Consider the following 21371-nt stretch of genomic DNA (forward strand, 5'->3'; position numbering starts at 1 on the left):
TGCTGAGCTGTAACAGGACACTATTATTTGATGCTAGTTGTTCAGATGTTTTCCGAAGAGGCTGTACATGCTTAGTGCTGTCTTTTTCTGTCACTGAGCTACACAAAATAAGCTGCCAAAGAATGGTTTAGGACAGGTTAAGACTGTTGTTGTTGCTGATGCTAAACCCCAGTCCGTCTGATTGAGCAGACCCATCAACCAAAGATAAGCAGCTGCTCCTATGGTGTTATCCCAAAGGTTCTCTACACTGCTAATGTTGTGTCTGTCTTAGTGTGTCATGTCATGTGCAGTGCTCTAGTATGTGTTATGTTGTGTGGGCCTCCTCCAGAAGCAGAGCCAATGTCATCCTTGATTCCATCCAACCCAAATCTAAGCTGGTAGCTGAGAAGGGTTAAGTGTTGTCTTGGTCTAAGCTTAGCTTGATGAGATCAATCACAGCAATATAAGGACAACTATGATGGCTGGATGTCCAGAGGAGGACTTGTAATATACGAGTAGTGTTCTTTGTATGATGATGATGACGATGATGATGACAGATGAATCAGGTGACGGGGATGCTTGAGTTCATGCCCTTCTATTGACACCTAAAGTGTAACAGACAGTGCCACTATGCAATGCTGGAATATAATGATGACTCAAGAGACAGGGTTGGCTGCCAGTCTGTTCTCCTTCAAAGTGTCTCTGAGTGCTGACTCCTGTGCTGCCATGGCCTCTTGCTCCACTTCTCCAGCACTTGGGTGCCACAGTCTTGAGGATATTCTCTCCATTCCCAGTGCATACACAGCATGGCATGGTACCACACTTCTGTGCACCTGTTGAAAATAATCACAATAACTGACTGACACTGAGATACTAATTATGGTATTGTGAACAACTTATAAAATGAAATCCATGGCTAGAGTATTACTGCTCTTAGAATAACAGTAACTCAGTCAGTGCCATTCTCAATAGAAATTCATCATCACTATCATCATAACCTATCTCCTGCAAATACTGTATACTGTATATTGCAGATATGGTGGGAGGGATCTAGAAATACTGAAAGGTATGTAAAACACATCATCTTCATCATCGGGACCTCCTTTCCCACCCTTGACCAGGGTGAAGAGTAGCAGTGTCCAGACAGCCCAAATTTCTATCGATCTATCTATTGCCAGACGCCATAATCCCGTAAGGAGAGGCCATTTGACTTTGAGTTATTAATTTTGCAGAGAGGGGCACTAACCCTCCACCAACCCACTTGTTGACACGTGGGGACCACGTATGGTTTGGTTATATGGTTACCACTCAGCATTGTAAATGGTTTCTTGGCTTACAGAAAACCATTTGGCTTGTCACTCAATATAAAGCCACCTGTAAAGGAAAGAAAAGCAATAAAAAGTGACAGGAAAGATGGGAGAAATAGGAAGAGAATTTGCCCAATCCAATGGGCCACACTTCCATTCACTCATCATTCAAGCCCTCAGAGTCCTGGTTCTATCGGATACGCCAAGAACATTCACCACGTTTTGTAGCTTCACATAAACGTATCCGAGTCAATCCAGACGCTGCCACGTCAAAAAGGGGTGCCAAATCCCTGATCGTGCACTTCTTCTCACAACATTCAACCAGCCAGCCTGATCTCTTGTCAGCTCCCTTGCCTTATTGACTTCCAAACCTCTCTTCCTCACACACTCCTCCACCATATCTCTCCCCCTTCTCCTTGGCCTACCTTGCCTCCTCCCTCCATCAAATTTGCTCAGATATACCTTCTTAACCACTCTATTGTTATACATTCTCTCCACATGACCATACCATCTCAGTACACTCTCTTCAAATCCGGTGTCCACTGACTTCCTCACTCCAAATCTTTCATGAATCACATTATTTCATTTCCTATCCACCCTCTGTACTCCACATACATCAGCAGTCCCATCTCCACTGCTCTTACTCTTGACTTTTCATTTTCATGCCACATTATAGTTTCACATCCATGCATTAAAGTTCGCACTAACACTCCTTCATGTATGCCTTGTGCAGCTGCAACACTCAAGCCTCTGCTTCTTATCAAGGCCTTCATTGCACCAGCTACTTTTCTTCATTGTGTCACTCTACTTTCAACTTCTTTTGCACATTTTCCTCTCTTTTCAATCACCATACCCAGGTATTTGAACTCTCTCACCAATTCCAGTCTCTCTCCATTCACTGTAACATCGCACTGGGAGTCACCTTCTCTCTCAAAAACAATCACTTTAATCTTTCCTACATTTACTCTCAAGGCACGATGCTCACAGACACCAGCAAAACTTTGCATTAACCTACCAAGTTCTCGTCCAGTACAGTATTTGCAAGCGGTACTGCATCATCCGCATACAACAAATTTGAGATATTCCATCCATCACCATTCATTACCAACGCCATTCCCCTCTCCATTACTCGTGTTTTTACTTCTCTTATCACCCCATCCATATATATATTGAACAACAATGGGAACATCACACAACCTTGTCACACACCCACACCGATCATGAACCATTCACTTAGATGCCCATTAACCCTTAAACATGCTTCACTACCATCATAAAAACTCTTGATGGCACCTAGCAGCTTACCATCTACATCGTACATGCGCAAAACTTTCCACAATCCTTCTCTGTCCACTTTGTCGTAAGCTTTTTCCATATCCATGAATGCCATAAACACCTTATGGTCCTTCTCACAAGCCTTCTCTGCTATCTGTCTCACTGCAAATATTTGATCCACACATCCTCTGCCACTTCTAAAGCCAACCTGTTCATCACTCACTAGGACTTCTGATATCTCTCTTACTTTCTCTATAATAATTCTTCCATATAGTGTACCCTCCCTACTGCACTCAATAAACTTATGCCACAATAATTCTTGCACTCACTTTTCACCTTTACTTTTGTACAGGGGTACAATCACAGCCTTTTTCCACTCTGCTGGCACAGTTTCACTCATCCATGCCTTCTTACATATCTCCAACACTTGATTCCACTCTCTCCACTACACTTAATCATCTCTGCATACACCTCATCAACCTCAGCTGCTTTACCATTTTTCAGCCACTTCAAACAGCACTCTTCACCTCTGCGAGTGTCACGTCTCCTTGCACTGCATTCCTTCTCTGCACAATCTCAAAACCAATCACATTTACAGCTGCTCTGCTCTCTCTATTCCCATTCATCAGGCTTTCAAAATATTCTTTCTATCTGGTCCTTACTTCATCCTCATGGGTTAATAATCTACCACCTACATCCTTCACATCATCACATTTCTTTCCGCTTTCACTTCTACATTTCCGCACCTCCTTCCAGAATGGCTTCCTATTTTCTGAGTAGTTTGCATTCATTTTTCTTCCCAGATCATCATTTACCTCCTCCTTTTTCCTCTTCACTAGTCTTTATGTGATTCTTGCTCTCAATATATTCAGTTCTTATTTCAAACTGAACTCCTGTCCTGTATCCACTTTAGCCACTTCTTCCTCTTTTCCTCCAGTGCTCTCTTAACCTCCTCATCCCACCATGCTATACCTTTCTTCTTTGTTGTTATTCTTGCCACACCACACGCCACTTTAGCATTCCTAACAAGGCAATCCTTATATGCATTCCACAAGCTGTCCAGATCCATTTCATTCCAATTCACTGATTCTAACTCCTCTCCTTTGGTCCTATAATCATCTGCCAATTCTTTGATCCTCAGCTTCTCAACTTTCTGTCTTTCTCCCTGACTGCTCCTCTCTCTCTCCTGAGCCACCTCACTCCTCTCAGCTTGATTCTGCATTCCACAACCATATGATCTGACAGACCTCCACATCATCCTCTCACGGCCCTCGTATCAGCAACCATTCCCAACATCGACCTCTCTACAAGCAGGTAATCAATCAGGCTTCTTTCAACACGATCCCCGTTCCCTCTATACCATGTATATTTGTGTGCATCTTTGTTTTTGAAATATGAGTTACAAATGCACAACCTCCTCTCCTGACACATATCCTTTAGTCACTTCCCATTATCATTTTCTTCTGGTGTTCCATAACAACCCATTATGTCATCCTCACGTAAAACACACAAAGAAGAATCAATACAGTGACTGCTGAAACAGCCCAATCATCCATTCATTCATCAGTCAAACCTTTGAAATATTTTCAGCTCCATCTCACAGGTCACAGAATCCACACAAAATAAGGTGCTTGAAATTACCCATCATCATCCTAACCTACTGCCTGGGGCCTGAGGCTAATTCTGCTTGGAGACTCTATTAACTTCACTCTTTAAATACATCTATAAAAGCATGCATGCATAAATACATTCATCAACAAGCTATTGCCATATGTCACAGAACATAAAAGAGAATGTTGCTCTTTTAATTTCCATTCATTAAAACATTATACACAAAAATCATTGTATTTCTGCCAATGATTTTTCTTTTCATTTAAGCAAAACAAAAATAAGTGAGCTATAAAATGTGAGAGAAATGTATAGAATTTTCTGTATTTGTCTACTGGGGCCCCTCGCAAGCAGGCTTCAGCCTAATTAACCTCAATGTAATCTGCCCCTGCCTACTGCCCACTAATACATGTAGTGCTGGGGAACAATGCTTTCCTGTGGTGGCACAGTCATGACTTGGTGATGAAGGTACTTGGTTTGTATAAACATCCCTCAATTCAGTCCTCTCCCTACTCTCCAAAAGGAGGAGAGTCAGCTACATTCTGATGACCCTGAGGTTGTAACTACTAATACTATCTATCTATCTATCTATTGCCAGACGCCTCAATCCCGTTTGGGGTGGCCACAAACAGCCTTACTCATCACACTACCCAAGTACTTAAATGCAACCACATTCTCCATTTCTTCATTATCAAACCTCATTGTACATTCAGAAATTTCATTTCTCTTGAAGACTGTAACTTCACTCTTCCCTACGTTCACCTTAAGATTCCATTCCTTACACACTCTACCATACTCATTCACTAAGGAGAAATGAAAGACTAATACTGGTAGCTTGACTGCTGAATGGTTTGTGTCTGTGTGATGAATGACCAAACAAAGAATTGCTGTCCAATATGAGTGGAAAGGAATGTGCACCCGCTCTCTTGACTATCAGGTTGTTCTGTACAGGATTGTAAGCTGCAGTTCCATTTCTACTGTTCTCATTCATGATTTCTGACACTTACACCACTCTGAAACTCCACACTTGCATCAGCATCTTCCTGACTGAGGCTCTGATATACTTCTATCCCTTATCTGATCATGGGGTTCCAGGCAGCCCTTATGATGACACAGCACTGAGAAATGTGCTTTTGCTTGGGTCTGTGGGTTAAAAGAGTAACACAGATTTATCCATGTTTAACCACACACCAACAAAAGTGAATGTCTGCGGCATGAGAACTTACAGCTCAATAATTCCTTGTTTGCCATACTTTCATAGAAAAGTTTTTCATTATAAAACTGTTCAATAACTCAGTAACATTTTTCACATAACACACCTTTGTTCTATTACTAAGCAGTAATCATGTGCAGTGAAGGTTTGGGGTTGAAGCAGAGTACATAGGAATTTATTATCAATATATCACTTTTTTCTATAAACTGCTTATGGAATTTAACACACCAAGCACATTCTGATAATCATCTGCATCCCTGAATATGGTATGTTAATATTTTACAAGAATACTACATCTTGTTGGAACATACCTCCCTTAATATTCACTTCAGCATGATACTATGGGGAACACATCTACAGTGTTATGTAAGGAATTATCTTATATAAAACCAATGGTACAGCTTTTTTGCTTGAAGTGTAGTCTGTCCCTTAAACTGCTCCACAGGGCTGTTGTTAGTCTGTCCCTTAAACTGCTCCACAGGGCTGTTGTTAGTCTGTCCCTTAAATTGCTCCACAGGGCTGTTGTTAGTCTGTCCCTTAAACTGCTCCACAGGGTTGCTGTTTACCTATAATCAATGGGTCTACGCTGCCAGACAGACCAGAGTTATGCTGAAACAATGACGAGTATATTCCCTTTCGTTTAATTTAAAAATATACCCTTTCGTTCAATTTAAAAACCAAAACCACTCCCAGGTACTCGAGCCCCGTGAGGAGCCGGGGGGGTTTGTGGTGGTTTGGCCCCCATGCTGTCCTCCTCTTCTCTTCAACAGCCTCTGGGGGGTAGACCCATGGCAAAGACGCCACCGCTCCAGGTCCAAAATAAGCCCTAAAACAACATTAAGTACAATATTCACATTCACAGTAAAAAATGGAGCTCATACCAAGATTATTGGAACAAATAGTATGAATACTCACCTGGAGTGCTTCAAACAGATCTGAACAATTAATAGGTGGGAGTGAGGGTTCCACCTGAGGGGCACAGGAGGCCAGGTGGGCAGCATTTTGCTCTGCAGAATCAACAGTGGGCCATATAGGGCGCTGACCTGTGTCTCCTCCTTCACTGACTGGCAGACCAAGGCTGTGCAAAGACATAATATTGTACTAAATTCATCATTTTTTTTTTTTTTTAATAACAGGACAGAGGGGGGGGAAAAAAAAAAACTAATCCATACACCAGATTACTGGTGTCCTCTGTTCATAAAATATCTGTAACAGTTAGACTTGAAAAGCTATATATGGTATAAAGCTAAGGTAAAAGTGAGGGTAGATGTCATGAGGTGTTTGGGTGCAGTGCTCATCTCTGTAACTTGTACAACCTTTGAGTCTGTAGCAGGTTATTCACCCAATATCCTGGGATACATGGCCACTGCATCATCCAGGTTATAACAGCTTCCCCCCCTCCCCCAGGTGTTATGGTGTTACCCTAGGTACTCATTTTACTACCGACCTACAAAGGGCAGATGGATGCCTGAGTCAAATAACACTAGCTGCTTGCACCAGGATTCAAACTCTGGAGCTAATGGGCTGGCAGCTGTAAAGTCAGCAGTGCTAACCACAAAGCCACCAGAGAGGAGAACTAATCAACAGCATGCCCAGTCATATGAGTCACACTCTCATTCACCCACCATTCAAGACCCTGGACTCCTGACTCCACCTCACAGGCATAACCATTCACACTTATGCACTTCACACTGCCAAGCAATAATAAATAAATAAAATCAGGAACATCATTATGATCATTATCAAGTTACCATCATCCTAACCCCTTCTAAGGATAGGGTGAAGTTAGGTTCAGAAAACATGGGAGAAAACACATGAGGGAAAACTATCAACAGTATACCCAGTGATATGGGCCAGATACTCATGCACACACTAGCACACTAAAAATAAAGTGTCTTATAATAATAATAAAAAAAAAAAACATAAAAGCATAATTTACTTTTCTACATACACTCAATTCTCGTAAATCACGTGTTCATAAATCACGGATTCATAAATCACGGCTAGGTGCCCGTCAGACTGCCACAACCTTATATCACTGTTAAGTCATGAAAATCGCCAATCTAGGCACCCAAGTGGACCTTTTACAAGGAGAACCGTAAACTGCGGCATTCAAACTGAAAATCGCGACCCAACAACCAATCACCGCACGTCCCTGGTGGCATATGTGCATACTAATGCCGCCATGTTGTTGTTGTTCTTGTCCCGCCAGTCCCCACACTACAGACCGTTGCCGTGGAGTACAAGAGTTACCTGCCTTTTTTGTGCAACTTCCCCCCGCCTCTTACCTGCCATGGCCCCTCCCGACCCCCCAGTGAAGCGCTCTAAGCGCTATGGCGTCAAGAAGCTGCCGCAGTTTTTGTACAGTCAACGTTTGGAGCTCATTTGTTGTGCTGAGAGGGGAGAGAAGTTTTCAAAGCTGGTGAAAGAGTCTGGGAAGAACAAGTGCTGAGAGGTTCAAAGTTCTTCCCAACACCACCCCACTCCATTCACTTAAGCAATTTCGTCACAGGATTAAGGTGAGATCCCTTAATACATGAACTGAATATTACTAAATTTGTATGACTGTGTTTGATGGTGCCTCGACAGGTGTAGGCAGGGTGCTGTGGGGGTGAGTTGGCCAAAGTCCAGACTCAAATTAATTTTTCACCTAAGAGTTATTATTCATCAATCATGGAATTCATAAATAACGGCAGTGGTCCAGACCCAAATTGCCGCGATTTACGAGGATTGAGTGTACACTCCAATGCCTTTTCCTGGTACTGAATCATGGGCGGTAATGACAAAAGGCCATTCACATAACAGTATTCTGACACAGCTTTCATGTTTCATTCCATTCCACTCCAAACACTTCCATTCCCTGTTTCTACAGTCCACTTGCAGCTAGCCTGCCATTTAACTCACCTTCATTTCACTACTGAATAAAATACAGCACTAGGAGGATGTGGTTAACTTCAATTCTGTGATGTATTTTTGTAGTTTATTATTGTTACCTCCTGATGATTTTATGGAATACAGGAAAGACTTCTACTATTAAAGGCATAAACAAAGGCCTTTCCAGATCCAAAAGTTTCTCCTATGCTGAATAAAATCAACTGAAGATTGCAAGAATAAAATATAAAAATGTGCCACCAGAGTTACTGCTACCACTGCTGTGGCCCAAGATTCATCTGAAACATGAACTTGGTCAAATGTGGGCCAAAGCTGTCCTCCTCCTGACGTCCACCATCCTCCTTCTGAGGGATGGGAATAGAGTTGAGGGAGATTTTTATAACCAGGCAGTTCCACAGCCCAGTTATATCAGAGCCACCACAGGAAGGCATCACTCTTTCACATCATGCTGATGAGGAGCCTGCATGTGGTGGTACTGTGTACCCTAGGTGGAGTGGAGCATGCATCTACCTACATTCCTGGGTAAACAGACAATTCTCCATATTGCTGTGAGAACACATGTTGTACCTCGCATCCTGTGATCTGTTTTAGCATCACAGCAGTACCCACCTGTTCACTGTGGTCTCAGCTGTCGACTTTGAAGGATTTATGACACCTCCAGGAGACCTCAGCAGTGACAGTGAGAGTGACAACAGGGCTCCCCGCCCCGCGGGGCAAGAGTAGATGCCCCGAGCCTCAGATACCCACCCCCCCTCCCTTCTTAACCACTAAAAGATGGGTGTCCGCATATGCTGTCCATGGGTACTGGGGCCAAAAAGACAGGTGTCTGTGTGGTCACATCCCTCCCACCCCCTGAAACCCACCTCAACCCCCTACCACAACACCCGCCGCCCACCTGCACCCTCATCCCCCAACTATGACCCCCTGCCATCTCCCCACCACCCCACCCCCAAACCCCTACCACCCCCAACTCTCCCCAGTCCCATCCACAGCCCCTTACCACCTCAAACCCCTGCCCTCCCACCACCCCTCCCTGCCCCATCCCCCACAATCTCCAAACCCCCAACTGCTTCCCCACCACCCCCACTCCCCCACCATTTGCCACCCTCTATCCCCCACCCCCTACCACCTTCCCCCTAGCCCCACAACCCCCAACCCCCCTCCACCTGCCACCCCATACCTCCAAACCCCCACCCCCGAAACCCTCCACATACCCCAAACAACCCCACAACTCCAACCCCCACTGCCACCCCCACCTCCCCCAAGCACCCAGTCCCCATCCCCACACCACCTCACAACCCACACACTCCTCCACACCTCCCCCCCCAATACCCCACCGTATCGCACCAGCCGATTATGCCCGTCCTGAACGTACATCAAAACATTACGATGCCCGTCTTTTAGGGGTTAACAAACTCAGAAGTCACTTAAATAAAGGTGCACGGTGTTTTATTTGTTGTTTTACTTGTTGGTCCAACTAGAAGTACTATTAGACAAGGTATTAGCAGGGAAGAGTAGGCTGGAAGGGGACCCAAAGACCAAGCCCTGGGTGGGCTGTCCACCATATACCATTTTTCCCACAAGTTCTTTGGTTCACACAATTCAAAATCGAAGAATGCGAGGGTTCCTGCCGCCCACGAACTCGCACTGTGTGAGGGTGTACAATACCTTGCTGTGGGGAAGGGCCCTGGTCAACCCCCTGGTGAATCATTGTCTACCACAAGGGGGGCGCATATTCCCTTCATGGCATATATACTGCACTATACCTGTAGGATGGTCTCGCAGAAGCAGCTGCTTAACAGTGGTTAATGGGTCTGTTTGGCCAGACAGACTGGGGTTTAGCAGCAAACCAAAAACAATAACATCATCAGAGTGAAGTAGCTGAGGTAACTCTAACCTTTCAGCAGTCCAGTCTGTGAGTGAAGCAGTGTTCCTGAGCCATGGGTTTGGTGGTGTTATCCCCAGAGAGTGCATGAACTTCCCCTCTCTGATCTTGTATCCTCGTCGTCGACTGACCACCGCAATCAGTATATTTTTCAAGCATTGCTGGAATGTTGCCCAATACAAATATTAGCAGTGTTAGTTACAGCCCAAGGTTCATTTGAAATGTGAACCCAGTGGACAGCAGGCTCAAGTCACTCTCCTCTTACTATCCACATTCCCCATTTTGGGGGATAGGGAAGTAGCTAAATGATGTCTGTAGTGTATAACCTAGCAAATGAGTTGCCTGTTTATATACTGGTGCCACCAAATGATGGAATCCCTCTCCAGCACCATAATAATTTACTCATCATCATCCGGACCTCCTTTCCCACCAAAGCAAAAATGGATTGTATCATTATACTCCTTGTACTCTAACTTGCACTACATTTGCCATCTCTCCACCATCAGTGGTGAGTTGGAACAGTGTATCAAGACTATAATATGATGCTATTCATGAAGAAATGCCATAGAAAATGTGCAAAGCCAGAGCACTTTCTCTTTCTAACTCTGAGCTACCCATAAGTGAAACAAACTGTAAAAGTTTGGGCTAAATTTGGGTAAAAGAACTGCAGTGACAACCTTTACCAGTCAAGTACAAAAATAATATGTCATCATCATCATCATCACTGTCATCATCACTATTCTTCTAATCCTACTTGTCAATGAAAAGTCGGATTGTCTGTCTATCTATCTACTATCAGATGCCTCAATTACATAAGGGGTGGCCACAAACAAATCGCCTCCATGTCACCCTGTCCTCTGCCACTTCAATGCCTTGCTCCCAGCTCACACACCCCTCTCTCATATACCTCTCCATTCCATCCCTCCACCTCATTATCAGCCTCCCCCTCCCTCAACCTCATTTGCAGACACTCTCCTTGTTAGTCTCTCACTCTCCACCTTCTCCACATGGCCAAACCGCCTCAATGTATTTCTCCTAACACTTTCTATCACATCCACATCCACACCACAATGCTCCTTCACATCCTCATTGTCAATTTGTTTTTCCATGTAACTCTAAATGTCCCTCTCAAATAACTCATTTCCACTGCTCTCACTCTTGACTTGTTTATTCAAACAAGGTTCTTCACCTCTGTGAGTGTCACGTTTCTTGGCACTGCATTCCTTCTCTGTACACCCCCAAAAACTAATCATCTTAACAGTCACTTTGCTCTCTCCATTTCCATTCATCCTAATTTCAAAATATTCTTTCCACCTGGTCCTTCCTTCATCCCCATAGGTTAATAATCTACCACTTACATCCTTCACACTTTCACATTTCTTTCCACTGTCACTTCTACATTTCCGAACATCTTTCCACAATAATTTCCTACTTTCAGAGAAATTTGCATTAATTTTTCTTCCTAGATCATCATTTACCTCCTTCTTCCACTTCACTAGTCTCTTTACATGCTTCTTGCTCTCAACATATTCAGTTCTTATGTCAACTGAACCCCTGTCCTGTATCCACTCTAGCCACTTCTTCCTCTTTTCCTCCACTGCTCTCTTAACTTCATTCCACCATGCTGTACCTTACTTCTTTGTCACTACTCTTGTCACATCACACACTGCTTTAGCATTCCTAACTATGCAATCCCTACATGCATTCCACAGGCTGTCCCGATCTATTTCATCCCAATTCACTGATTCTAACTCCCCTACTTTGGCCCTGTATTCATCTGCCATTTCTTTGACCTCACCTTCTCAACTTCCAGTCTCTCTCCCTGACTGCCTCTCTCTCTCATGCTCCACCTCACTCTTCTCAGCTTGATCTTGCATACCACAATCATGTGATCTGACAAACCTCCACATTGTCCTCTCACTCCCCTCGTATCAGCAACGCTTCCCAGTACTGATTTCTCTAAAAGCACGTAATCAATCAGGCGCCTTTCAACACAATCTCCATTCCCTCTACATCATTTATATTTATGTGCATCTTTGTGTTTGAAGTAAGAGTTACAAATGCACAATCTCATTTCCTGACACATGTCCTTCAGTCACTTCCCATTATCATTCTCTTCTGGTACTCCATTATAACTCATTATATCATTCACAAGGTGGTAGGTGGAGGTGCTCACCATCCACTAACTCAACTTAGTGCTGCTCTCGGGTGCCTGCTCTTTCCTCTCTTCCTTCCCTCCTCTTCTGTCTTTCTTTCCTTCATTCTTTCCCCCTTCCCTCTATCTACATGTGACTCTACACTGGGTGTTAAGCCAAATGGTTCCTGTACACTAGGAAACCATTTACTACACTGGGTGGTAGTCATACAACCAAATTAGGGAGCCTGGTGGTTTGGTGGGTAATTAAGGCACTCTACTCAGGTTGATCTGGTGCAGGTTTATATCCAAGGGGTGCTTGGGGTTTATTGTTCGTGTAATGCCATTCAGGGATGAGTGAGGTTGGTCACTCATCTTAAATGTCAGGACCGACTTGTCTAACCCAGGCTCCTACAATCGTCAAGGGGCAACACTGGATTAGATGATGAATGAATGAATGAATGATGTCATTCACAGGACCAGTGGCTATGCTCCCATTAATGTCACCCATTACAAACACTATAACTCCTAGGCATTTCTTCTACTACTTCATCCAGCTCATCCCAAAACCTGTCTTTCTCTGTCTCACTCCTGTCATCACACAGTGCATATGCTACAACCACTGCCACTTTCACCTTCTAAACTTGAACTTGATGTGCATACATCTCGAGCTGGCACATTTGTAATCTCTCATTCCACTCTGCCACACTTCATTCATCAACAAGGCAACTCCTTCCTTGTATCTTCCTCGCCCATTCATGCCCGACCTTACACATTTCACACCCTCACACCCCTTCACTGCACACCCTTTCATCTTTGTTTCACGCAATGCCATCCTGTATTGCTGTTATATCCTTTTTACTCTAACCTGGCCTAAAATTGCCATTTCTCCATCTTGATTGCTGAGCGGCAACAGCCTCACAGAAGAATAGATGACAGTCATAAAGATGCGCTACGGAAAGAATGTAGAGCCACAGTATTCTCTTACTGTCACTGAACTACATGAAATATGCTACAAAAGGATGAAAATCTGGGTCAAGTTACTGTAAAGGGACTTGCTGCCATCAATGAGTTAAAAAAGGCTTAAATATGTACCCATGATCACAGACTTTAACAACTAATAAGTAAAACATATGAGTTTTTTCTCACTCCAACACTGATACTGAACTACTCACGAAAGTAACCATCTACTGCTACACATGCATCACTATGGTCAATTTATTTTCATCTGAGAGAACTGAGCCACTCCCACAAGTTCAATACTAAGTCATGGTTACATGAAATTTGGTAAGCTTTAGTTATGAGATATGAATAAGTTGCCTTCGTTACTGGTTAAATCAACCCTACAATTTGACAACAACTGGCCATCAATGAAGCTGAAAGGGGTTGCAGATGTTTGGCAGATCAGAACAACTGTAGTATACATGCACACTGTTATTGCTGTGGCACCAGGCTCATCTGAGTGTGAACCGAATGGACCGAAGGAAACCAGTTATTAAAGGCAGGTGCCTCCACAGATCCTCTGTAAAAGTTTTGCTGAAAGTTTGTGTTGTGACAGTCAGATGCATGAGGCAGGTAAGTATAGAGAAGACCCTCATTTTATGACTGACTATTATACAATCATTCCCTTATATGACTGACCATTTTAATAATGTTTTTTCATTTTCATTTTTTTTTTTCTTTTTTGCTTACACAGGCACTACAATGCCCAGTTTCTTGTTAGATGGTTGTTTCTCTCTCATATACAATTACTACACTGCTAAATTCCTTATACAGTAGAAGTCCGATTTTTCGGCATCTATGGGACCAGGCAAGTGCCGAAATATCAAAATTGCCGAATTATCGAAAACCCTACCCACTCAGTACCTTATATGTTTCAGTGAACACTATCATCATTACTCATATCATTACAAATGTGTTTGGAGAGAGTACTGTATACTGTTTGATACTGTACAATACTGTAATGAATACAGTACTATACTGTACATGAATATGAAAAATAAAGAAATTAGTGAACATACTGTATATAAATGTAATGGTACAGTAGGCCTACAAGTTCACATGCACTTACCTAAACTTATAGTAGGTTCCTTATTTACATATGTACAATAGAAGGGGTTGATTGGAGTCTGCTACTGCTGGAAGAAGTCCACATCTTATATGTACGCTTCTTGCTAACACCAGTTAACTTTCCACACGTGGAGGCCATTTTCAAAGCACGCAGATGTTTATACTGTTCACAACACACGGCTGGTCCACTCAGGTGTTACAAAGCTCCTGTCTGATGTTACGGTGCTTACAGCACACTTTACTCGAATAGTAATTTCAGAGGTATTTCGGTCTGAAGTTCACAAAGCACACAGAAGAATCAAGAGAAGTCGGCAGCAGCACGGCAACAACTCGGAAGAATGGCAGAAGAATGGCGAAACAGATTCTCTTTCCCATGCTAGACTCACTACATGTTTGTCCTCTCTTTATGCTATAGGAGAAAGAGCTAGCCTCTGAGCTTCATGGCAGAGGTAGACTCGTTCCATCACTTTCACTATCTCACTCACTAAGGCGGGTAAAGGCGGGTAGCTAGCTGGCGAGCCTCATGGAGAATTTCAAGACTGACGAAAAAAATCGGAGAATCTGCTGAACGATCGGAGATTTTCATAAATGGGACTATTTCTCAAAACTGCCGAAATATCAGATTTGCCGGGGAATTGGATGCCGAAATATTGGACTTTTACTGTACAACTGGTTTTCAAAAATGCATCCAAGACTCCAAGTCATAAAATAAGGGCATGTTGTACTGTGCTGTGAAGGCACTGCATTACTGTTTCAAAGTTGTAGTATTTTGTGCTGGAACTGAAACAGAGGGGTGGTTGCCCCATAATCATCATTTGGCTACATGCACTTATGGTAGGGGATATTTCCCTGGTGGTTCATGAATAATGCAGTTTGGCTGTAAGCTTTGGATGGCCATAGTGTCTCTGTGCTTGTGTATGTATCTGTGATGTCTAGTGCTGGGTGGAGGGGGAGGCATGTTTTTGACACTGTGTAGTGTTCAGACATTGTATGGGGGGTGTTCATCGTACAGACAGTGGGTGGGACGGTGCTTTTACTGAAGTAACAAACTATATTCCTCCCAAGTTCATGTTTTCCTTGCTTGGAAGTACTTTTGTTTTTGGTGCAAGTAGGTAATCTATATTTATGGTCTTTATACATCCTGCTACTGTTCTTAAAGCTTTACTATGTGTTATATGTATATAAAATCAGTGCTGTGCAAGAACAGCACCAGTACAGTATATTGTGTACCCCATCCAAGTGCTTCATTATATATATACAAAATATAAATCCCCTGAATGATATCCACAAATAAACCTGACAGCAATTACCTGAGTTGCCTCCTGCAGCATAGTGGCTACATTGTCTGCTACTTGTGTGATGCCATGATCCCAGGCTGCCAGAAGCAGGCGTCCCTTCAATGGTCCTGTATCCAGAAGGCACATGGAACGAGACATGTACCCGGCGCCAGCATCAGTGATGGCCTGAGGTTCATGAAGGCTGGCTGTGGCTGCTACCTCATGAACACTGACTGCCTCAAAATTACCCTGAAATTTACCAGCCATTAATAAAAAGCTGTGACTGCTACTTTACATACAGTGACAACCTAAAAGCTACCCTGAAGTTTAGAAAAACAGACAGACATGAGGGAGCAAAGAAGAGCTTTAGTATTGCTGTAGATGTGGTGGAATGCATTGGGAGAAGTACCTTGAAATGGAGAAAATAGGGAATGAGACTGACAGGACAGTGTCATATGATGGAAGGCGCAGGGGAGGGGGAGACTGAGGATAAGGATGAGGGATAGGATGCAAAGGTACAAGAGAGAGGGTAGCCGGATGGTGGAAGAAAGGATGATGTGAAGGAGTTTCGTTTGTGGTCACTCATTTCAGGATTGAGGTGGCTGGCTACTGATAAACAGCTAGATGGGATTTACACTTGGGACAGCAAGAAGTGGCGGAGAAGTGCCTCCCTCAGGGTGGAGTGAGGAAAACGCTTTCCTTTGCTAGTCTCTGGTTGGTCTACAGAGATGAGCCGAATGGGGAGGTGTGGGTGTGACAGCGCTTATGTTTCCCTCTAGTATTTTGTTAGGTATCACATATTTCTTCCTGGAATTAGTCCAATTGTCATCATGTATGAATATGCTCTCACAAGAACATATAGAAGCCTATACTGTATTTTCTCTATGATCATGAACTAATTTTGCTAAACATGCACCACTGAAGTCCTAGAATCAGTCACTGACATTCCCCTACTGTCACCAAACTGATCGCCATTGTTCGAAGCTTTATTTATTGGCTACAAGTTAATACGCGTACATAGAATATTACCTATGGTGTACAGGAAACCATTTGCTTGTCACTCAATGCAGAGTTACCCATAAGCAGAAGGAAAAGGAAAGAATGAAGGAAAGAATGACAGAAGAAGGAGTGTAAAGTCACCTGTAGGCAGAAGAAAGAGGCATGAGTGAAGAAAAGAAAGACAGAAGAGGAAGAATGGAAGAAAAGAAAGGGATGACACCCAAAGCATCACTACATTGAGTGAGTGGATGGTAAGCATCCCCACCTACCACTACTACGATAGTTAAAATCTCTCCTGCCAGCACAAAAATGTAATATACACTGCTGAGGGGTGATTTCATGTGCTGCTACCAGATGGCTCCACTGCCTGGTTAAGCAAACATCTCTCAACTCACTCCCTACCTACCCCATGGAAGGAGGATGGTGGACTGCAAGATGAGGGCAACTTTGGCCTGCAGTTCACTGCGTTCACACTTCATTCGAGCCTGAGGATGCTATTGCTACTACACTCACGTCATGGTTTGTTCTCAAAATCTTATTCTTCTTTTTTGCCTTCAGCTTCTTGCCAGAGGATGGTGTGGAGTAGAGACCCGCAGAGGAGGAGTGGTCCCAGCTGCTGCCACCTGGGTCCAACCGCTGTGAAGGAGAAATACTGTCAACAAAAAAAACTAAAGCTCAGTGAACATCATGTAACTATTATACAGTATACCGTGGTATAGTATAGTACTGAAGTGGAGGGTATCAGTGCCCCCTTGTGACAGACAGCACCTCATCTGGGTTAGACCAGGATCCTTCCCCACAGTGAGATGCAGGGATATATGAGGAGGCTTGTATCCCAGGTGAATGCTGTAGCTGCTTAGCTACACCCAGCATGCAAAGTGTCACTGCATGGTGGCTCCTCATCAGCGCCTAGTATCAGTGTACAGTAATAAGCTGACCAATAACTGTTAACTTTTATGTGGAAGGATCCTGTTCTGACCCTGGCGAAGCATTGTCCCACACAGGAAAGCAGTTGCTTACTAGTACTGACAGGTCTGCTTGGTCAGACAGAATTTTATAGACCAACAGCAAGTACTTCAACACCAAATACATGTACTTCAACTACTGCTGCTACAACTATGTAAAGAAAACTAACCTGGTCATCATGTCGACTGTGCGAGTCCGAGCGAGATGTTGCTGAAGATGAGGTGAAGAGCTGACACTTGGTGAGTATAGCCAGCAGGAACTCATTGTGTAGATGTACAGAGTTAAGAGCCAAGAGGTCTCGGGCATGAGTATCAAATTCTTCTTTAGTTACCTGGAAAAAAAACAAAAAAACACTTCAAATACATTCAACAAGTCTTTCAATCTGGTGATGCACTTCACTTATTTTTATTATTTTATTTATTTACCTGGCTACAAAGAGGAACGATGTCATGTGTTGGCTCTGATATATATACTGTATATGGCTGGGCGGCTCCACCGCCCAGTTATGCAAACTTCCCTCAACTCCCCTCTTATCACCTCAGAGAAGGATAAAATGCAGACAGGGGACAATTTCAGCCTACACTCCACTGGGTTCATGTTTAAGATAAGCTTTGGGAACAACAGCAACAGCTTAGTTTTCTTGCCTCATCTGATTATGTTGCAGTGATGGGGTATATGAAGGTTGTATCTAACCTGTCCAGCTCTAAAAGTCTCGAAAACTGAATAAAACTGTTTAGAGAAAGGTCTGGTTACAACAGCTAGGATTCAGATACAGCATAATTAATTGTGTTCAATATGTTATAGCTACATTTCACTTAAAATAGCTTGATTTTTATGGGAACTAAGGATGAGGTCATACACATACACACACACACAAAAGGAATGGAAAGAAAAAAAAATCACACCAATATCCAACAGCTTGAAGGGTCTCTCACTAGCACCTTAAAAAGATATGCAAAAGGAAACATCAAATCCAAACAAATCACACTAAAAATTAAAAGAATAGCCAAGAATTTATGTCCAAATGTTTGTATGGTCAAAACATGAAACTTACTACAGTATCACCACAACTGCTGAAGGTGAAGGTTAAGTAATTTTGCATTTTAGCAGTGCCACATCAAAACATTTTTCCAATGAAATTTCCTTTGCACTTTCTATCTAAACCAGGAAGAATAAGGGTGTGTTCATGAGCAGTGATAATGAATCTCAACTGATTTGCACATTATTTTGAGAGACCTACTAGATAAGGGCATCAGTGATCAGTAGCAATCACTCTGCCCTCCAAAAATCTTAACCTTCTGAGAAAGTGGGCAGCCTTGATGACAGAGGGAACTGTAGCATAATGATCTGTATTATTAACAGAAGATGACATAAACGGTACAGTACTGTATATCCTTGAGTAACACATTACCCTGTGGGCTTAAATTTAATACTGTAGCTATGTATTTCATCAAATTGGAATGGTTCCTATTTAAGGCACTATAATCTCAATGTTATGCACTTGCCAGTAATGATAATGGACAAGATTTTGTTTGCTAAATATTTTTTTTTTAAAGGGTTTTACTAAAAAAAAAAAAAAAAAAAAAAAAAAAGAATACCTTAGGAATGACCAAGCCCAACCTAAACTAACCAATAAAATGAACTAAACAACTAGGAATATTTTTCAAGTTTATTTTCTTCCTTGCAGCATTTCCTTCCTAAATGCATATTTCTGGGGATATTATGTGCATCCTGAAATTGGTAATCTTCAAGAAGACATAGCACCACCTCTTAAATATACTGTATACATATTCTCTTACATACCTTTGAACTGACTCAATAACTTTGTGAAGGTGTACAAAAACGAATTTTCGAGCATGAAAACTTGTTTGAAGAGGATCCATCAATAAACATGGATAATCAAGTTATGAATGGGTTAGGTTACATTAGGATTGGTTAGGCCAGCATAAAGTAGGTTGGGTTAGGATATATTAGGAAGGGTTAAGTTATAAAAATTCTGGCTAAGTTGAGATAAATCAGTACTGATAAGGGTAATTTTGCGCCAAAACTGGCATTCTACAATGGTAGCCATCCGTCTTTGGCCCACCACAAAATGGCGTCTGTCTGTTGTCAGCCTGTTGCGGATTGTAAACAACAACCAAGTTTTAAATGCTATTCACCATTTTTAAACAAAATAAAAAACAACAAAACATGAAAATACTACGGAAAGAATCCCATGATGGGCTTTGGTAAAGAAAACTCTAAAAGAAACAGCAAAATAAGGTGGTTCCATGTCTCCCTGACAATTAGCTACCCTGAAACTACCTCAAGTACTGTATATACTAACTTAGATGGTGAGCACATGAAAAGTGCGAGTGGCTGTCTTGGTTAGGCTCAGCAATGGTCCAGATGGTTAATATTATGAGAGGTCTGGTGGGACACACCCTCAACCATTTAGGTATCCAATTTTCCTTATGGATTTTTCACAGGCTATGATTAATTTTTTTATGCATGAGCTTTATTGAAAATGACTTATTTTGCTGCAGTAGTGGTGAGGAAGGAAGGGAGAAAAAAGGCAAAATACCGAAATAAGCATAAAAAACATTTGAAACATACAAATAAATAAGAGAACACAGAAATCTAGGAAAATCAATGGATGAGAAAGTAAATTAAATTCTTAAAAATGTCACAGAACTCACTGACTATATATATACTGATGTCACATGCTGAGACTGTCATGTTGTTTTGGACAGCACAGGGGAGCATATTAATGTAATTAGGAAGAAATGTCAAAATATTTGGTTAGGTATCCAGATAATTAGGGGCAGAAACAGCATCATGTAATCTCAGCGCAAGACAATGGTATACGATTCACAACATTCTCCCACACAGAAAATCACTCCCCCTTGTGTGCATTGAAAGACTGTTAGTACTCATTGCCAGTGCAGTTGTTATTTGCACAAAGATCCCCTATCACAAACCTAATGACCCAGGCTGACCTTGCTTATCCTGATTTTAACCACCTGGAGAACTTTCTACAATGGGGAACTCTGTGATACGACACCAGTTGTTCCTCCACCTCACATTTCTCTCTCTGTTTCCCTAATACTAACCTTCATTCTGAACCACTGTTTCATGTGATAAAAGTACTTAATTTTCTTGTCAGGACCAAGAGCTTCCTCAAGACGTTTCCTGGCGGTGTTGAGATGGTCTGACGATGAAGCAGACGTCATGGTTTGCTAGACAACCCTCGTAGCTTCTTTGTCTCCTTTTGAATGGTTCAGGGTATTATTTTCTTTGTCAGGACGTGGCCAGCAGTGGTAAATTCAGCGACCAATATCTTTCGCTTCAGCAGCCTGTTAGGTCAATACTGGTCACGATTCTTCTTCTTCTTCGCAGTTTACATCAGCGTTATGTCAAAGTACACGGTATATATAGCATTCCAAAATAAATAAATAAATAAGCTCAAAGTAACCCCACCTGAAAAAAATCAAAATACCTATAGCTGCATTCTATCAGTGATGCTATATGTGTGTGATGCTGTATGTGTCTGGGTCACTGAGCTCTACCGTGTGGAGGGGTTATCTCCTCAGCGAGCGTGTGACTTTGGCGGCCACATTGAAACACCCGCACTCGTCACCTCCACCATGGATTTTGAAATATCCGCCCGGCGGAGTGAGCCAGACACCACCACCCCAGGAGAAGAGTACAGGGAGGCAACCCCCACCCCACAAGGAGACAATAGGGAGGTAACGCCGAGCTCCGAGCAAAAACGACATATCTCCCC

At 42.7% G+C, this 21371-nt stretch overlaps 1 protein-coding gene across 1 annotated transcript; it reads right to left on the reverse strand.

Annotated features, from left to right (window-relative positions):
• Positions 1-518: 518 nt before the first annotated feature.
• Positions 519-20914, reverse strand: LOC145400415 (transcriptional adapter 1-like). Its single transcript, XM_080272928.1, has 7 exons — positions 20698-20914; positions 17775-17936; positions 17153-17275; positions 15674-15889; positions 10172-10320; positions 6298-6460; positions 519-812 (listed from the first exon to the last, which is right to left on the reverse strand). The coding sequence occupies exons 1-7, from the start codon at positions 20815-20817 to the stop codon at positions 636-638; spliced, it is 1110 nt and encodes a 369-aa protein (XP_080129054.1). The 5' UTR covers positions 20818-20914; the 3' UTR covers positions 519-635.
• Between the last annotated feature and the right edge of the window lie 457 nt (positions 20915-21371).

This window comes from Coenobita brevimanus, chromosome 52 (genome assembly GCF_032717465.1).
Source record: "Coenobita brevimanus isolate Jiangsu-jjx chromosome 52, ASM3271746v2, whole genome shotgun sequence".
Classification (NCBI taxonomy): Eukaryota; Metazoa; Arthropoda; class Malacostraca; order Decapoda; family Coenobitidae; genus Coenobita; species Coenobita brevimanus.

Coding starts and splice junctions, on each gene's coding strand:
- LOC145400415 (XM_080272928.1), bottom strand. CDS start 20,817: ATGACGTCTGCTTCATCGTCAGACCATCTCAACACCGCCAGGAAACGT. Junction 10,321..15,673: donor TGCTGCAGGAGGCAACTCAG/GTAATTGCTGTC, acceptor GCAACATTCCAG/CAATGCTTGAAAAATATACT. Junction 6,461..10,171: donor ACAGACTGGACTGCTGAAAG/GTTAGAGTTACC, acceptor GTCTTTGCACAG/CCTTGGTCTGCCAGTCAGTG.